The 18,548-nt window shown below is 39.6% G+C and overlaps 2 protein-coding genes across 2 annotated transcripts; one reads left to right on the forward strand and one right to left on the reverse strand.

Moving 5' to 3' along the window:
- Positions 1-283: 283 nt before the first annotated feature.
- Positions 284-16,689, reverse strand: LOC146454551 (uncharacterized). Its single transcript, XM_085095313.1, has 4 exons — positions 16,536-16,689; positions 14,958-15,781; positions 4,826-5,108; positions 284-3,076 (listed from the first exon to the last, which is right to left on the reverse strand). Exons 1-4 carry the CDS (start codon positions 16,686-16,688, stop codon positions 2,846-2,848), a joined length of 1,491 nt encoding a protein of 496 aa, XP_084951439.1. The 5' UTR covers position 16,689; the 3' UTR covers positions 284-2,845.
- On the forward strand, positions 10,235-13,521 carry LOC146454552 (kelch-like protein 21). Its single transcript, XM_085095164.1, has one exon. It carries the CDS (start codon positions 10,329-10,331, stop codon positions 12,183-12,185), a length of 1,857 nt encoding a protein of 618 aa, XP_084951290.1. The 5' UTR covers positions 10,235-10,328; the 3' UTR covers positions 12,186-13,521.
- Positions 16,690-18,548: the final 1,859 nt, after the last annotated feature.

Consider the following 18,548-nt stretch of genomic DNA (forward strand, 5'->3'; position numbering starts at 1 on the left):
GCTAGGGGGTTAATATGAAAAGAAATTTTGTATTCAAAAATTGTTTTGAGTTTTGCCATAAAACAGCTCATGCCCTACGGCTTTAAAAATCCCTGACGCTAGCAGTCCAAAGGTTGATATTCGAAGAGCGCCTTTTATCGTACCTTTTTTAGAGGGATGAAATTGGCTTTTTCCAGTTTATCTGGAAGGTTTAAGGAAAATATGACAGTATGGAAAATGGATAAGAAATATTTGGTCTAATGCGCTAAATCATCGTGATGTTCAATTTTAACCCATTCAGGTAGGATAAGATAAGATAACTTTATTATATCTCATTCAGGATATCTCTAACAAAAAACTACTTACAAAATTATTACAATCACGTGGAAAGAAATAAAAATGTATCAATGTAAGCTAAGGAGATCTAGCAGGCTATAAAAACAAGAAAGCGATAGAATTAAAACAAGATATTTTGCTGCATGGCATCATCGCAATTAGCCAATAAGTAATTTACATGATAACTTTTATCGCTTATTCTATTAAAAATTTGTTCCGATAGTTCCCAGAATCCATTAGGTGAATCAGGTTGAGATAACTTAAAATGATCAAGACCGGCCTTAAAGACGTTGATACCTGTGGAGTATCGCACACGTAATGGTAGCTGGTTTCAATATTTAAAAAGCGGATTTTAAATATATTGTCTTTATTCATCCAATTTTGCGTTACAAATGTACTGATGGATTCATAATAAAATTAAGATATAAATGGAGTACGAAATTAAGAATAGCAATACACATCTGGAATGTTTATCCTCAATCCATTAAACGCTCTTTCTCGTCACCTACGAGAGTGAAATGAAGGAATTTCTCCTACAACGATTAAATAAGTCTGTTTTAAAATCTCCAATATTGTAAAAACTATCTGACTTATATCATGGAAAATAAACATTTATTCGTTCACATTAATTGTAAAAAACTTTAAATAAAAATGTATAGAAGCTGTAGGCTTAAAAACTGCAATAACTGTTTTAACTACAGTTACAAATTAGGACTGCCATATGATGAAAGAGGAGGAGACCTTTGAAATCAGGCATACGATTGATTACATAGAGAGTAATACATGGGCGCGCGGAGATATGGAATTTATCGTCGAGTGTTGACATCGATATCGAACGAGTGAGCGCAGCCAACGAGTGAGATATCGAATGTGAACACGAGAAGATAAATTCCATATCTCCAAGCGTCCATGTATTATTCTGTTTATTATATAAACAAGAATCAACCATTCCATAAACCAAAACCATGCCATATAGTCGAGAACCCGATAAATGTATTTCTGATTGGCTGATATTTTTACACGTAAAAATATCGTATTTTTACATGTGAAAATACAATAGACTATTGTTATATCAACAATAGTCTATTGTTATATTAACAATAGATTTCTGTCGAGAAACAACAGACTATTGTTATATCAACAATAGACCATTGTTATATTAACAATAGATTTTTATTCTACTAAGTAACTAAAGTTTAACTCAAGTTAGTGTCAAGTTACGTGACATCATACCTAACTGTAATTAGTGTTTTCGGTCGACTTTGCGGTCACACCGCGCAGTTAACTACAGTTAGTTCTAATTAGCCTGTGTATGACGTCAGAATTAAAAGAGGTTCGTGACCGCCCTTATTGTTTATTCGTGAAATGTCAACATGGTTGAACGACGTAGAGTGTGTCCAGTTATTCTTCTTTAATATTTTTTCCAAGCGGCAAACCGTCAGAGAAAAATGCGAAATAAACTGACAATTTTAACCGATGCTCGACGCCACTTGTTGCTACCTTGTTGTATGTAGATTTCTTTGTTTGTTGTTTTTGGTTTTCCCCTCGCTTCACGCTTGGTTTTTAATTTTGCATATTTGTGATGCTCATCTCGCACGTGAAAAAGAATTGTCACATTCTGATTGGTTGTTTGTTTGTAAACTTAAGACTAACCCATGAACCCTGCTTGGGTATAACTATAGTTAGTCTGTATTGTTTTGGATCACCGAGGCGTAGATTTTCTAACTATAGTTAGTTTGAACAGAGAAGCGGTCACATTACCGAAATAGCTAACTATAGTTATCCCCGTCTTAACTATAGTTAGTAGCCCAGATGTGACCGCAGCCAATCTTGACTTAAGAGGACTTCGAGGCTTCGTTAATCTTAAGATCGTTTTCAAGATCAAATAGCAAAACAGAATAAGACCGTTCAATCTTCACCAAAATTTCAAATCCATGCTATGATCGTGTTGATGCGTGATCTTTACGAAGACATTAGCATCGTTTACAGAGCAAGAAATTATCATAAAAGACCATTTAAACACTATTACTTTCCTTTGTTAATTTGCTGTCTTCTGGCGGGCATACCAACATTTGCATAACTGATAACCGATGAAGACCTAAGCTCTTACGTTGAAACGTCTCTTTTTTTCACAAACGTTTGCTTTAAGCGTTTTTTAAGCCAGTATCAAACCATTTTATATATCTTAGTCCTGAACCCTGGCTGCAGTTTTAGTATTTTCCGTGCGATTTTCTTTGTTAAGTTATAATCACCTTAAAATGGTAACGTTCTCAATTTCCCTAAAATTCAGCAATTTCCCCCTCTCTCCATTCTAAAACATATTAAAAATTTCGAAAGACGTGGCTCACACTGTGATTCTATGAAGGCAATTTTGGATTGCTTAGAAGCTCCATTATATATGTTGGCACATACGGACGGCAGTAGATAATAATGGTAAAACGCTGAAAACTTACAAAATCATATTACTTTATCAGACCTCCTCACCCCCTCCCCCTTAAGTCCTGTATCATTGCGCACCAGTATCCGTGATTCATTGTTTTTGTAGAACAAGAGGCTCCCCTGAGTTTAAAGTGACCGGAAGGGAGCCATCCGAGGAAACCCTAAACGTTTCCATGGGATTCAGCACATTCCTTAGGATATTTTCCGCGTCGTAAGGGGAATTCTGAATTGTCAGGTTGAAAGTGTTATCCTGCGAAGTAACCACGACCATAATCTGGCCTCTTGAAAACGCATAAGCATCGGATTGAACATGAGCCTCCACCTAAATATGGAAACAAAGATGGCGGGTTAGTAAGATGCACCTGAAAATTAATATACCTCTTACTAACCAAGTTCGAGGACCGTACTGTAACTTACGGACCGAGCGGGCCATAAATCAAAGGGAAAAACAAAACGAGGATTCGTTACTTACAGTACGGGCCAAAAAAAAAAAGGTTAGTAAGATATTTATTATATCTTAAAATACGAAATACGGAAATACGGCCCGAAAATTGACCAATTACACCGCGCGTACTAACTGAGTGGTTTTCAATTGAGTGTCGAAAGTAATTTCACGTTTGCTTTGCTTTTGTATTACTACGCGCTGTGATTGGTTAAAACTTGCGCCACCATTTCAACCAATGGGAACCGCGCGTTTTTCCGCGCTTGGCGCCACAGTTACGTGTATTGCTTCGAATTCTGATTGGCTCGTTGTGTTGTTTACATCTGTTGCGATTGGCCAGAGTAATTACTGTGGTTTTGGTTTTACGACACTTAATTGAAAACCGCTCTACAATAAATGACATTATTACCCCAGAAGAGGATCCAAGGGTGGGTGATTGTGGGATAGTAGTAGATCATGCGGTGAGATGCGGCATACCCTAAATTTTCTTACAAGGGTAGGATAAGGGGCGAATATACCACCGTGTATTTGTAGATATATGCTCAAACTCATTAATAATTTATTAAGAGAAAACAAACGAAATCATCCGTGAAGGAGGTTTCAAAAAGTGATCTTAATTATCATAAAATTTGGTGAACTTTTTCTTCGAATTTCTCCAAGAATTACTAATGATTTGAGATGCTTTTTTAACTGACTCAAAAGAGTGTTGCATCCGATTTCCAAACATCTCGAAGTTGAAAAAAGCTTGGCCGCACCTCGTTTTCTCATTCCACCCCTTGACGTATGGAAATAGGATAGAACACTCTTCCTCGTGTACTAAAGCTTCAAGCTTTTATGTTGAGGTCAAAAGCAGCAACTTTTCCTCCTTTTCAGGTGAACTCCGCCATTCAGTCCAGCAGTTTTCATTTCTGGCGATGGTTGGTTTCGCAGTCCAGAACATATACTTTAGGGAGTTTTAGCAACGACGATGGCGATGGCAGGGAAAACATCACTATTAAAATGAATTCGCGTTTTTTGGAACATCCACGCGATTATTCCAATTCGCTTTAGATATCAAATGTAGGTAAAATTTCCTGGAGTTGTATTCGTGGAGACAGCACCCAAGTTTAGAAAGAGTAAGAACAATTCGCCGTCGTGTGTTTACGTCCTCCATAAAACGTCCCATCGGGAAATTTCACGTCCTAGTCGTGTAGTGACGGCAAAGAAATGTAACAAAAAGTGTAATGCACGTGCAGAGTTGTTATTCTGGTTGTTAAGCCTATTGTTTTTTGACGTTTTCGTTGCCATCACCGTCGTTGTTGCTAAAACTCCTTTATTCGCAGAAAGCGCGAATTTTGCGTCATGTTTTGCGAGCGAATAGACTGCGTGTAACAAATAAGGATTGCTTTCTATGGTAATGTTCACTCTCACTTTTTTTCATTTGTGAGGACATAAGAGTCGTCTAGATTTCCATTGGTCAATAAAGCGCTAGGCCTGCTAGGGTACTTTGCAGATAGAGGGTAGGCGTTTAATCAAGGAAATGCAGTATTTTGATAAACATTTTTGTTGATGTTTTATCGTCTTTGTTTAAGTTACAATTTTTTCGCAAATGAAATGATGAAAACGAGTTGCAATCCTCCACCATCTTACCTGTTTGTTCTGCAGCCAATCTTTACCAAGAGATGTTCTAAATTTTGCTAGAGTCTGAATAAATTTGTACAGTGGATGTTCAGTAGACATGTAAGGCCAGAGCGATTCGCGGTTGTTGGGATCGGAGCCGCCATTAAACCCTTGCTCCGTTCCGTAATATACTATTGGAATCCAGTCCCCCATCATCACAAACGTCAGCTCGTTTTTGAGTCCGGTGTAGCTTGGGTTCAAATTCAGAAATCTTGGATTGTCATGGTTATCTACAAAGCCCCCAAAGATGGATCTGAAATAACATGATCAAGTGTTAGCGTGAAATAACAGATAAAGCTATCTTTTTCTTTTAATTGATGTTGGTGACTGGGAACGAAAATTCCTTTTCCTTTACCTTTTACTTTAGAAAAATTAAGGACTAAGCAGGGAACTGTTTCAGCCAAGTGCAAGATACAAGAGATAGCGAACCAACAATTTAAAATTAAGTGAATTTGATCAATTCTTCAGGGGCGGATTTAGGGGGCGGGGGGGGGGGGGGGGGCGTGGGGGGAGGACGAGGGGGCCGGGGACCCCCTTTTTTCTTGCGTATTTTATTGTACTTTTCGTAACCGTCTTTCCAATAGTATTTTGCAAAAAGTCGTTTTAAAAAAAATCCTCATAAAGTCTTTCTTCCGAAGCCTTAACTTTTGGTCACAAATGCTTCCAGAATGCTGTAAAACAGAATCTCCACGACTGTCAATTTTTCATTGCGCTGGAGGGGGCTGGGGGCAGGGGGAAAGCGCCACAATTTCGTCGGCCCCACCTTTCTGGATCCGCCCCTGTTCTTTGCTGATTTATTCAGTCAATGTTCTTAATGTGGCCTTTTTTACCATGATGTCCCAGCATTACATAGACAAATTCTACGAAAACTCACCTTTTTTTTAATTGTAATTTACTAATTTGTAACATTCGTTGTGTAAATACCGACAATTTTCAGCCTATGTGTAAACCTTGAAACGGACCATCAATGTAAAATAAAGTAAATTTGACCCATTCTTTGCTGACTTTTTCAGTCAACCTGAGGTATTATATATCTTTTTTCCATGATGTCTCAACATTACATAAACACTTGTCCTGACATTTTACGAAAACGCACCGTTTTTGAATTGTAATTTACCAATTTTAAAATTCTTTGTGTATACATAGTCTCTTGCCTATGTGTAATCCCCGGAAAGAGGTAATAAGGAGCTAAAGCCGGCGACACACCAGGCGATTTTATACGCCGATCGCGGCGAATTTGATCGCCAGCAAAAATCGCTTGCGATTTCCGCTAACGATTAGTACGGACACACTTGGCGATTTTTTTCGCCGATCGCGGCGATGTGGCAGTTTTAAAAATTCATGTGATAAAATCACCCAACCTGATGGGTTGACTTTACTGGCGATCCGCAGTAATGACCGAACAAAATCGCGAGAACGGGTACACTTGGAGAATGCCGGCGAATTTAATCGCCGATATCTGACATGCCAGATATCGGCGATTTTATACGCCTATAGCGGCGGTCGGCGAGAATGGCAATCGCTGCACCGGGCATACCTGGCAATTTTCGCCGACCGCGGCGATCGGCGTATAAAATCGCCAAGTGTGTCGCAGGCTTTAAGCAACGACGACGGCGACGGCAACGACAACGCTGCAAAACAATAACTTTAATGAGCAAAAACAATCGCTCTGCACATGCGTTTTACATTTTGGTACATGTTTCTGCCGTCCTCTGCAAAACAACAACGTGAATGACCACATTTTAGGTTTTGTGGAGAACGGAACGCACGACGGTGAATTTTTCATTTTCTTTTTTAACTTGCACGCCACTCCTGCCAATTTGGTTCCCGGATAGTTCGCCATTTTTGTTTAAGTTAAGCGAGTTGAAATAATCGCGAGCAACACAAATGAATATATTTTCGGGGACGTTTTCGTTGCCGTTGCCGTCGTCGTTGCTTCAACCCCCCTAATTCTGAGTCCCCAACGGAAACTGAATGCATGATCTTCCAGATTAACGCTTGGGGTGCTCTACCACCAATTAGCTATTGGACTGAGACCTGTGCGGTGAGCGAGGTCATTTTAGTTGGAGATATGTACCCGAGGACCCGCTTCGCACAAGCACTCCAACATACTGAAACGTCCCATTGCTTAGTGGTCGAGCATTCGAACCGGTATCCGGAAGGTCATGAGTTCGATTCTTGTTGGGGACTCGGAATTTTCTTTTTCCTAGTAAGACCTTGACAATGAAAACTATTATTTATTGGTACATAATTAAACAGCCCTCGAAACGAGATAACTACTGCGGAGATAGCTGATCTAAAAAGCTTTGACTTGAGAGAACTCCACGGTAAGCTGGGATGGGATAATCTCTGTATTAGAAGGAAAAACCAAACATTTAAATTGATGTTTAAGAGCGGCTGCCTGTAAGGATCGAGAATTCGCCGTCAACGACCAATTTGGCGAATCGCTCATATTCGGTCCAAAAATACCCTTTGTATAGAAAGCAAAACAAATACACACCATTTAGAATTGATTATTGGTTATTAGTGTTTGAAAGAGTTAAATAAAACATACCCGTTCTTTCTGTTCTTCTCCCTTTAATGCTGCACCACTAAGTTTCTACAAATGCCATACGTTTGCTTAATCAGCGAAGGTTATTAATTGAATCCATTTTCTCACAGCACACGCCTCCAAGACCATTGAGCATCCGTTCAAAGATCTTTCAAACCTTCGGTGAAGTGTCAAGCAACCCCAAGTTCAACCTTACTATACCAGAAACTGTTTCAGAATTCGCAAACTGAGTAGCTGCAGATATGACCTATACTACGTTTTCAAACTGATTCGCCCACTGTTGACAAAAAGTGAACATCGAAAATTACCGGTGGATCTCCTAATCAATTCATCTAGAACATTCCAGAACACTTTAAACTGAGGCCGTGACGCTGATCACAATAAATGGACTCTGGATTCCTTGCTGGGGTAGGCTTTTTATCCTGCCCGTTAACTCTTTGAATCTCGTAGACCAGCGTTACGTAAAGCACGAGAAAACTCCAAAGTTCTGTTGAACCTGAAACTAAAATGCCCACAGTCGCTTGACAAACCGATCACTTAAATTTATAACAAGGGGAACGCCCGTAACAACAACTTTGGACTCTTGTTCTCATGACGATTCATGACGATTCATTCAGTTTTGAAGGCTCAGGGCGAATGTTCCTTTCCTGTTCTCAATTTTGCGGAACATACCAGTCGCAAAACTTCACTGATTTGCTGTTTTAGGCAAGTGTAACCTAAGTGTATATTTTTCATCAAATGAATATTGTGTCGCTAGCAGTAAGGACACATACAAATAGTGGATCAGAGAATCAACTTTGCAGTGTATTTAAAAATGCCCTAGTATGGAAATGAGACACTACACACGAGGCAAAGAAGAAATCTCCGACCTCAGCGGGAATCGTACCCACCACTTCCGCATTTGATCGTCTGTTGCTCTACTGACTTAACCACCAGGCTCCCCTGTGATCAAATCCTGAGGTCGCGAGTTCGATCGATTCTCTGTCATTTCCTTACCAGGGCTAACGCTTAGTGGGAAATTCATAGGTTCACTTTAGCACTTTAACATACACTGCAGAGTTAATTATCTGATCCATTATTTATATTTTTCATCCTCCACTCCAAGGTCGCTGTGTAAGAGGCGATCAGAGCTGGGACCTACAACTGACCCCTTAGTGTTCACACAGACTGTCGTTTACAAACGGATGAAGCGCGAGATACCAACGAAATGGACTCAGTTGTAGTCCCTCTCGGTCACGCCTTGCAGAGGCTTTGAAGATCGCTGAAAACTGAAACGAAGAAGAAATTAGCCCCTTAGTTGAAAGAAAAATGCTGATATTTCACCTTGAACATCGATGTATTGCTTACACACCGCTGTCTTTTGGATTTTCACTGAAAGCAAACAAACATCAAATATCGCCAGGCGTTGTTAAACACGGAGCGATCCTATAAGACCAGGCTGAACCGTTCAGACTGTCAATCAAAAATCCCAAACGCGCGTATCGGATTGGCTGATTACCAAAGGTCTTATTAATTTTAGCAACGTTCAAGTTCCCGCAACTTCGATTCGAAAGGACGTGAAGTCGGCGGAAAAGCTGTTTTAGTTCAAATTATTTTGTTCAAAATCAATCCAACGAATATGGCTACAGGAGAAGAATTTAGAAAGTTAAGTTATTCGTCTATTGTGAGATCGGAAATTCATTTATCGGCTGGTAAAATCTTATCCTTTCGAGATATTTCTGAAATGATTAGCATAAAATTCGTAAACAAACTCTGTCTCGAAATAGGTTGTTCTTCTGAAACCGGCTTCCGAGATGGAATCGCTTCGATCCTTTCTGTCGTTTAGTGGGGGAGAGCTAAGTAAGGACACAAAGTCGCGGAAGCGAAGCCTAGAAGAAACAACGGAGCGGGCAACGGAGGAGAAAAGTGAAGTGTCTCAAGCGGCGAGCGATCGCACGCAAGACGACGGAGCTGGAAATCTTTTTGAAGTCGGCCGCTCTATTGCTTACTGTATATTTAGTACTGGCTAATTTTAATACTGATGTGACAGCCATTGCCATTATCATTTCATCCATAAGATACATAAGAGCAACATCAGGTCGTGTTTTGTTTGTATCTTTGGTGATTTTTCGAATTAGCAAATTATGCAAATATGCATGATCACGTACGAAATGGGACAAATGTGTTTAGATGTTTTTATTTTTGACTTGTGCATAGAACTTTAGAATTTATTACTGCTACTTCCAGCGGATTAGTAGAGTTAGTTTTCACGTACGTGATCGATAGATACACAAGCGGTAATGAACTTGAACCCAACATGACGACTCGAGCGGTCGTTTATAATTTAGCGGAAAACATCTGCCAAATTTTAATAAATCCCGCCAGTTTTGGCGAACAACACAGACTCGGTTGGTTATCGGCATGTTCAGATGGAGGGATACAGATGTCCAGTTCTTTGCAGGCTTCAGTTTATAATGGTTTCGATCTTTGTACTGTGTGTTTGGTAGAAGGATTTCGAATTTCGAGGTAAGTTTCGTATAATATTTCGATTGCGGCAACGAAACTTGATTATTTCCGTTAATATCGTTAATCTCGCTAATTTCTGGTGTTTTACAAGATTTATAGTTAACGTTTAGCTTATTTTTATTGATAAATCGATTCCCTCTTCGATTTTACAAACGATAGTTCTTCTCTCTTTTTTCCTCGACCGTTGCCGACGTCATCCACCATTATACTGATCCGTTTGGAAGCCAACAAAGCGCTTCAAAGGGGGCGTGTCCTTCCCTTTTATAGGATCGCTCCGTGTTTAAATAGAGAGACCAGTCTCCTGCTTCCATATTAATGAACCAACACGCCACAAGCCGTCCCAGAAGCCCGATCGGCTTTGCTGTATTAATGTATTGGACTAACAACAAGTGGCTTTGAAAACTAAACCTTATTTCAATGGAAGCTTCATCACAAAGCAGTCGCGATGTTCCGGGTACTAACCGAGGTTTCATTCCACAAGAAACACTCGATCATCCTTTCGACGTTACTTTGGTTGTCGAGGATGGGAAAGACTTCAAAGCTCACAGACGTATTCTTTCAGAGGCAAGTACTTTCTTCGAAAAGTTGCTCAGTAGCGACATGAAAGAGTCTAACGAAGGAGTAGTTCGGTTGGAAATGATAACAGAGATTTGTTTAAGCGACATACTGGAATTTATCTACACCGGGAGTGTTCACATAACAGGTGAAGAAAATGCTCGAGATTTGATCGTATTGGCAGACTATTTAGTTCTTCCGCATCTGAAAACTATTGCTGAGAACACTGTGGCAGAGAAGTTAAATGTTTCCAATTGTGTTTCAACCTACCATTTTGCAGAAAACTACCACTGCGAAAAACTTCTTTCCGACTCGAGAAACTACATCCTCTCAAATTTCAGCACCGTAGCGCAAGCGGAAGAGTTCTTGAATCTGTCGAGCAATGAAGTTAAAATGTGGATTTCAAGTGACGAAATAAATGTAAGCGCCGAGGAAGATGTTTTCAACATCATTCTAACATGGATTGATCACGAAAAAAACGAGCGAAAGGAACATTTTGCCGAGTTGTTTCGTGAAGTTCGACTTGTTTATGTATCACGTGACTTTCTACGCCGTGATATCGTGACAAATGAGCTCGTGAATCATAATGAAGGCTGCATGGATCTCGTGAAGGACGCTATGAAGTTCATTGACTCTGAAAGTTTCCATCATCTCCGTGTCAAACCAAGAAAGTCCCTTGAGATCCCCGTTATAGTAGTAGGCTGTGTTAGACGTAGGGAGAACGATGAAATTCTTTGTTATTATCCTCGTTCGGATAAATGGTCAAGATTTCGTGGCACGGTGCCGGGTTATCTCAATTACAATTATGACACCAAAAATGCAGTTTCTTGTCACGGTAACTTATACTTTGTATCTCAGCAATACAGCAGATTATTAAGCTATGATTCATTCTCAAGCGAGTGGGAGTCATTTCCGAATGAAGTGCAGAGGAAAATTGATTGTGTATGTGTTAGTAATGAAGATGTTTACGCCTTGATGAGTGAATATGGTAAATCTTGCCCTGGCTGTGTTTCTCTGCGCTCTAGTGGAGTCTACTTGCCTTGTGGCAAAAGACATCTTTCCTATCTCATGAAATACACACCCGAATCAAACTCTTGGCAAGATGTAACATGTTGTGACATGGGTTTGAGGTTTGGAGTTTGTGCTGTGGCCACTGAAAACAATTTTATTTATTTTCTTGGTGGTTCATTACAACAACACAACAGGCAATGCAAGGCCCTGCCCGATGCTGACAGGTATGACCTTAGTACAAACACATGGGACAAAATTGCTGACCTTCAGGAACCGAGAAGGGATGCTTGCGGTGCTGCGGCATACAAGAAAATTTACATTGCTGGTGGAGGTAAAGATTGTTCAGTATCTTGTGAAGTGTACCATGAAACAACAAATGAATGGCAGTTTATAGCAAGGCCAAAGATGCAAAGCTACTTAACATGTTTGTGTGCTGATAACAAGCTCTGTTTAGTAAAAGATTTCATTTCCAGCGAAGGAAACCCAAATCAACAGGACAGCATTATTGAATGCTATGACCCTGACAAGAATGAATGGCAGGAGACTGCTCCATTACCTTTGGAATGGAATAACAATGTACTGAGTGTACGCTATAACCAACTTACGTTTGCTTCTTTAATGAGAGTGTTTAAAGAATCAAAGTTCGTTCAACAAGCCTTATACACTGAGGACCGTTCAAAAGTTGCAGAGAAATGTGTGATCATGTGAACTAACATTAGAGGAATTAGTTATATATAGCCAAATTTAGATTAAACTTGTATTTTCACTAGACTGTTATTTTTGCAGGCATTGCATAATCAAGACAAATTCCAGAGCTGCCATCAAAATCAAGTTTAAGTCTAGTTGTAAGAGGTTTTGGCAGCCAGTTGTGTGGCATTTGAGTTTTTTGAAAAATTCTTAATCCAAAAAGCCTTCCTGGAGCAAAAAAGGTGTGTCCAATTGGGTCAAATCCCCTCATTTTGGATGATTTTTATTCGTCCTCTTTTGAAAGTATACATACTGTATCTATACTGCTCATAAATATCACATTCACATTTTTAAGGATAGGAATGGAAGAAAGATTAGGTGTCCATATCTCCCTGGGTTTGTCATTGCTCAGACTCAGAACACTGATAGTTTCATAAGACTTCTTGCTTGCATTGGTTCAAAACCAATGTTGATCGACACTAATACATAGTCACCTTTTAAAAGTAGGCTATTGTAAAATGTATAGCCGTGGTAAATTACAAATTAATAAGTCCTATCTTCTTTTTTGACTTCATCTTGTAAAATAATAACTGAGGAGACCTAATTAATATAAGCTTCATGGTTTCCTTTAGGTCTCCTCGCCATTGTTACATCTATCTTCTTCTATTTTTATTATTTTTTTGTTTACATTGTATTTGTGGTGTGGCAAAATAAATAAATTAAAATTAAATGAAATTAAACTAGATGTGTTTTCCAACAAATACCTGCAGTTAAATGACTACTAATGTAGGGGATTCCCCTGGTAATAACCATGGGGGCGGGGCAGAGGGTATAGAATTGACGTGCGGTGATTTCAATCCCTCAAGCCCAAACCATTTTCCCTAGTGATAAACACCTAATTCTACTTTCAGTATATGACTTCACCAAAGAATTAGTGCCTTAATTGTAACCCTTTCACCCCCAATATCAGAGAACAATTAATTCTTCTACCTTGTCCCCATACTTTTCTCATAAAAGTACTGGGGAGAGGGTATGAAAATATGCAGAAACTCACCTTTGGTGATCATATCCTTAATTCTCATGACCTCAGGGGTTGAAGAAGCATTGATATTATAAAGAGAAATTTGATGCTGATTGCGGTTAGGGCTTAAAGGGTAATAGAAATTCTTTGAACTGGTACAATAAGAAATATGTAGGAAACAGTGTGGAGAATGTGCATCTTGATCAAACAATGACAGCCTACAAAAATGGAGGCAGAGAAAGGACCTGGAGGGCAGCATAAATTAGAATGAATTAGAATAGCAATTAACTTTAAAACTGGATAACAAATAGTTTTAATAGAGATATATAAATTTGGTATTTTTTTAAGCCACCAGGCTTTTTTATTGATCATTTTTTAAAACAAAGTTTTTCGAGAAGAAAATGACTATGCTGTTTTTTGGGTCACAGTACCGTGGTCGTAAGTAATAACGAGGCACTGTTTATATTATCAACCTTCTAACCCTCAATATTAAAGAACAAGCTCTCCCATCTTGTCCCCATACTTTTCTTATAAAAGTACTAGGGAGAAGTTATTAAAATATGAAGATAAATTACCTTGGGGGATCATATCCTTAAATCTTGTGACCTCAGGGGTTGAATAATTGAAAACAATAGTCTATTGTTCTAAGCCTGTGTACTTCACTGGCTTAGAACAATAGACTATTGTTTTCAGTTTAGTTTTGTCTACTTATGTAAATTTTCTTCATTTTCTTGATAATGATGACAGGATGTCATCGAAACGTAGAAATCTCTCTGCGTTAGTTTTTCTGCTTAATTTAATAACAAAAGTCAATCTTATAACTATACGTGGGTGCATTTTATCTTCGATGTAATATGCCAGCGAATTTTTAAAACACGCAGTTTGAAGAGGAAGATAATTTAAAATGTATTAAATTTGTTACTTAGCAAATGGCAGTCACACTGTTGAGTATTTTCCAAAACCTTGGTTACTAAAATTAGAGTTAATTACACATTTGCCTAAATTATACACAATCGAAAGTGTTCGGAACGCAAATGTTTGAAATGGGTGTTCCCAATATTTTCTTTGTGCGAACAATTTTGTGCATGATTAAAGGGTATGTGCCTTGATAGCGGATTAAAAACGAAGACAATCTTTAAACGTGTTCGCATTAATTGCAACCAATCAGGGCAAAAGAAATACGGTATTAACTTTCGGTAGGAACTTTTAATATGATTTTTGAAAGTAGTTCACCAAAGGGTATTTTTGGACCGAATATGAGCGATTCGCCAAATTGGTCGTTGATGGCGAATTCTCGATCCTTACAGGCCACCGCTCCGGCTTAAAACTTTAAATGATCAGTCTCCGGAGTACTAGCCTCCCACACAGTCGTTTTACTTTAGGGGACTCGTATTACCTCCTCCCCAAATACGAGTCCCCTAAAAACGACTGCGCGGGAGGCTACCAGAGTACCTGAAAGGCCTATTTAAGCCCTTCAGCACGGACTATGGACTTAGGAATAGTGATAACAAATTGGCTCTGCTTAAGCCTCGTACCGATTTTTTGAAACGTAGTTTCTGATACAGTGGGGCACATTTATGGAACAGCCTTCCATCTAACGTCAGAGCCATTAGATCTTTTACTAATTTTAGAAATGGAATAGATCGTCAATTGTCCTCCTCGTACTCCCACATGGCAAACATGTAAATCAGTTTTAATTTTAAAATTTTGTCTTGTAACTGATGTTTTTACCGTGTCTAAATAAAGTGTATGCATGTATGTAACTTACATACCTATCCTTATAAATTTCGTACGATCTCTTGACAGCAGTGCTTAACGCGGTGAAGTCTTTGGATTTCTCCTGGAAGATCTCCCTCAGCGTCCAGTACATGGGATATGCCAACACGGAGTCAATATATCCCTGGTATTCCCCCACGTACTCCATGGACCCGCACGGGGGTGGCCCATTGTTTGCTTCACCGATCATGAACCCCCCACCGGACTTACGGAACTCTGCCCAGAAATCCTTGGGGACTTGAATAGTTGTGTCAAGTCGGTATCCGTCAAATTCAAACTGGTCAGTCAAGTTATGAATCCAGTTAAGCAAGGTCTGATGCACGAATGGATGGCTTTGATTCAGATCTGGCAGGTTTGCCAGCCAATAATTCTCTATCTTCCATTGATCTTTACATTCTTCTGGCCAGTTTATATAAGAATGGTATGGATGGAAGTATTTCGGGTCATTGAAAGGAACAAAATTGTTGAAATTCTCAACATTCTCTGTCCCGTCAGCATTCGGTGGATATCCCATATGATTCGCTACAAGGTCTGCCATCACCCAAACGTCTCTTTCATGGCAAGCTTTCACCAGAGATTTAAGGTCCTCCTCGCTTCCAAAATGCGGGTTTATTTTAAAGATGTTCTGGGCCCAGTAACCATGGTAACCTTTGTCGGTGTTTTGCACAATAGGAGAGATCCAAATAGCATTGGCGCCCAAGCCAGTGATGTAATCGAGGTGCTTCTCGATTCCCTTGAATGTTCCGCCGCAGTAGTCCTTCAAATTGGAGCACTTTTGGGAGGGGGGCTCCCCCGAGGGTGCAAAGCGATCTGTGAGGAGCTTGGAAAGAACCAGACAAGAAGTTTTAATACCGGCCTAAAAATATAAAAGACCTGGATTTTTATAGCCTACAGAACAGAACGTTTTTCAGGCGAGCGGAGGTCAGCACAAGGCGAGCGCGGAGCGCTCCCGTCGCGTGAGTAATTCCGCGACCTATGAATTGTGTGACACGAGAATTGCGTGACATATCAGTTTTTGCTCATGTGATGTTCACGGGAAAGTATACAGCTGTATTTTAAATTCTTACTGAGGCTAGACGATTAATAATTTAACTGTGAGTGATCAGTTAAATTTGAATTCTTTCTTAATATTTTGAATTGATCACTGTTACAAGAAATACAATTTTCGACGAAGAAGGCCGAAGGAAAGATGGTATCTGTTTAGTTGCATGTTACCCGCAGACAAATAGTTCAACGAAAAAAGCCTTAGAAAGTATCCAGGGGGGGGGGGGGGGGGGTACTCAGTGGAATCTGGTCGGAGAATCTGGTCCAAATCCTGATCCTATTTCAGGCCATAATATGTAATTTTTTGGTAACTGGCCTCTAAAATTTAGCCCATTTTCAGACCCATACCCGTCTGTCAGACTTGCAGACCAAAATGGTTAAAATCTATATCCTATTTCAGACGAATACGGCTCAAACATCAAACCCTCTGGCGCCGCACATGCTTACGCAGGTTATATAAGGGAGTACCCCCCCCCCCCTCCTCCGGGGAAAGACAACCTTGCATGAAATTAATATTGGACGAGGAATACCTGATATATTATTCTCCCTTTCCATTCCTCTGCTGTTTTTCCATCGCACGGACAGAAAATGACGCAAATAACAAGGATAACTTTCTTAAGAGCGTTGATGAGCATCTTTCCGCTGAGACCTGAAATGCAAACTGATGTCACGATACTTATCATGTGATAGCTGTTTCGTTCACCTTGTAGCACGAGATCTGTTAAGTTGACAGGAGTACTCTGATGGGGCCGCTCGACTAAATCCCGCTCTGCAGGTTGGGATAGAGCTGGCTGGGAACTGAATACATTAGACGGTTAACTGGCTGGAACGTTTCTAAATATCTAGTTCGCTGAGATTTTTCATTAAAACACTGGTTCTGGCTGGGTTAAAATGCCTTGTTTGTTTTCCCTGCCTGTCATGACCTCTGTCAGGCTCGTAAAAAATCGTATTTGACTTTTCGCTCTAACACCATCTTTTTCAAACAATGAAACTTGAAGGCAAGTAGCGCGCCAGGAAATAAATTCAGCGGCTACAAACTGCCTGTAGTGACCTTCTCAATGGGCCATTTTCATGATGACGTCATTTTACTACAACTACCAGAACTCATTTCGTTTTCCTTTTCAAATTCAAATTTTGTAATCCCAGTGGGCAGCAAAGAACAATAGCTCTCAATTCAATTCAACTTTTATTTTTCACACGTACAACGAGATTCAGTACAATACATAAAAAAACAATAAACATTTATATTACAAAGGAGGATTAAAAAGAATTAGGATAAATTTGTTTGGTTTAGTGTGAGCAGTGCCCAAAGGAGCATGCTGCTTTCGAGTTGGGCACTGCTTACGACCCCAATTAGTATGAGAGCGCCTCTAATTAGCACGAGAAAACAAAAAACAGAAGGATTCTGGTAGTTGTAGTAAAATGACGCCATAGTGAAAATGTCCTATTACTTATAAAAGCCGTCTAACCGTCTAAATATGATTCTATTGCGGACGAGTGCTCTGTTTAAGGCTTTGACAGATTGTACTTGTAAAAGTAGCATATTATCCTTGCGGCACTGCTCGCATTTTGATAAGTAGTAGTAAGCTGCGAACCTTGATGTGCTACAGGTACTCTGGATTGAGATGGTTTACTTGTTCTTGGAGACGGTTGAGACCAACGAAATCTGTAAATTTCCCTCCGAAGGCGAGGTAAATAATGGTGAATAAATTGGTGAATATTCGTCTACGGAGAATAGTCACCAATAATTGTCTTACAACTGTGGTGGCTTTTTCTGTGAAACTCTGAAAATTGCTAATTTTCTGTTCTATTTGTTGGACCCGTTCAGACCTAAGATTGCACTGATTTAATATTCTTTCATCTCCTACAGTGTAATTTAAAACTTCTCAGGCTGGCTAAAAACTGGGGTACGCTATCGCTTGCCTTCAAGCTGGAAAATTTTCCCTTGCACTGACTAGCATTGTCTTCCTTTTGTTATTTTCAACTAGCTTTCCTGGCTAGTTGACAGACGTCACACTAATAACTGACTGGGATTTTCATTTCTTAAAGTCCTTCTCGCTGGGAGTAAAGAGCGGGTATTTTTTCCTAGGAATGTTAAATAGTAACCAAGATTGACGTGGGGATACTCAGCTAGTGTTTAATGCAACATACGATTAATGTTCTCTAAAAAGGTCGTTGGGTACTTCTGAGTTAAACTTTCAACTAGCACTGACCGCAAGCATCGACACATCACGGAATGCCGGAACAACGGAATGCAAAAACAAAATAAAATTATAACTACAGCGCTAGTTCAAGTAATAGATAAATGGCTGATTTGCTGACGGTTTTGTTGTCGTTGCAGTTGTATTTCTTCATTTTGAGTGACATCTAGTCCCGGGGGAGGGGAGTACTCAGGTATGTTTTGCGGAGTATGTGCCGCGCAGGTCTCCAAATTTGGACCCCAATTTAAAAACAATCAGCATTCAAAATGTTATCCGTTTTAGAAAAATGTTAATTTTTAACACCCCGTTCTAGAAATTGTGTATCTTACAATAGCTGAATAG

Source organism: Pavona decussata, unplaced genomic scaffold, assembly GCF_977016875.1.
Source record: "Pavona decussata unplaced genomic scaffold, jaPavDecu1.1 SCAFFOLD_300, whole genome shotgun sequence".
Classification (NCBI taxonomy): Eukaryota; Metazoa; Cnidaria; class Anthozoa; order Scleractinia; family Agariciidae; genus Pavona; species Pavona decussata.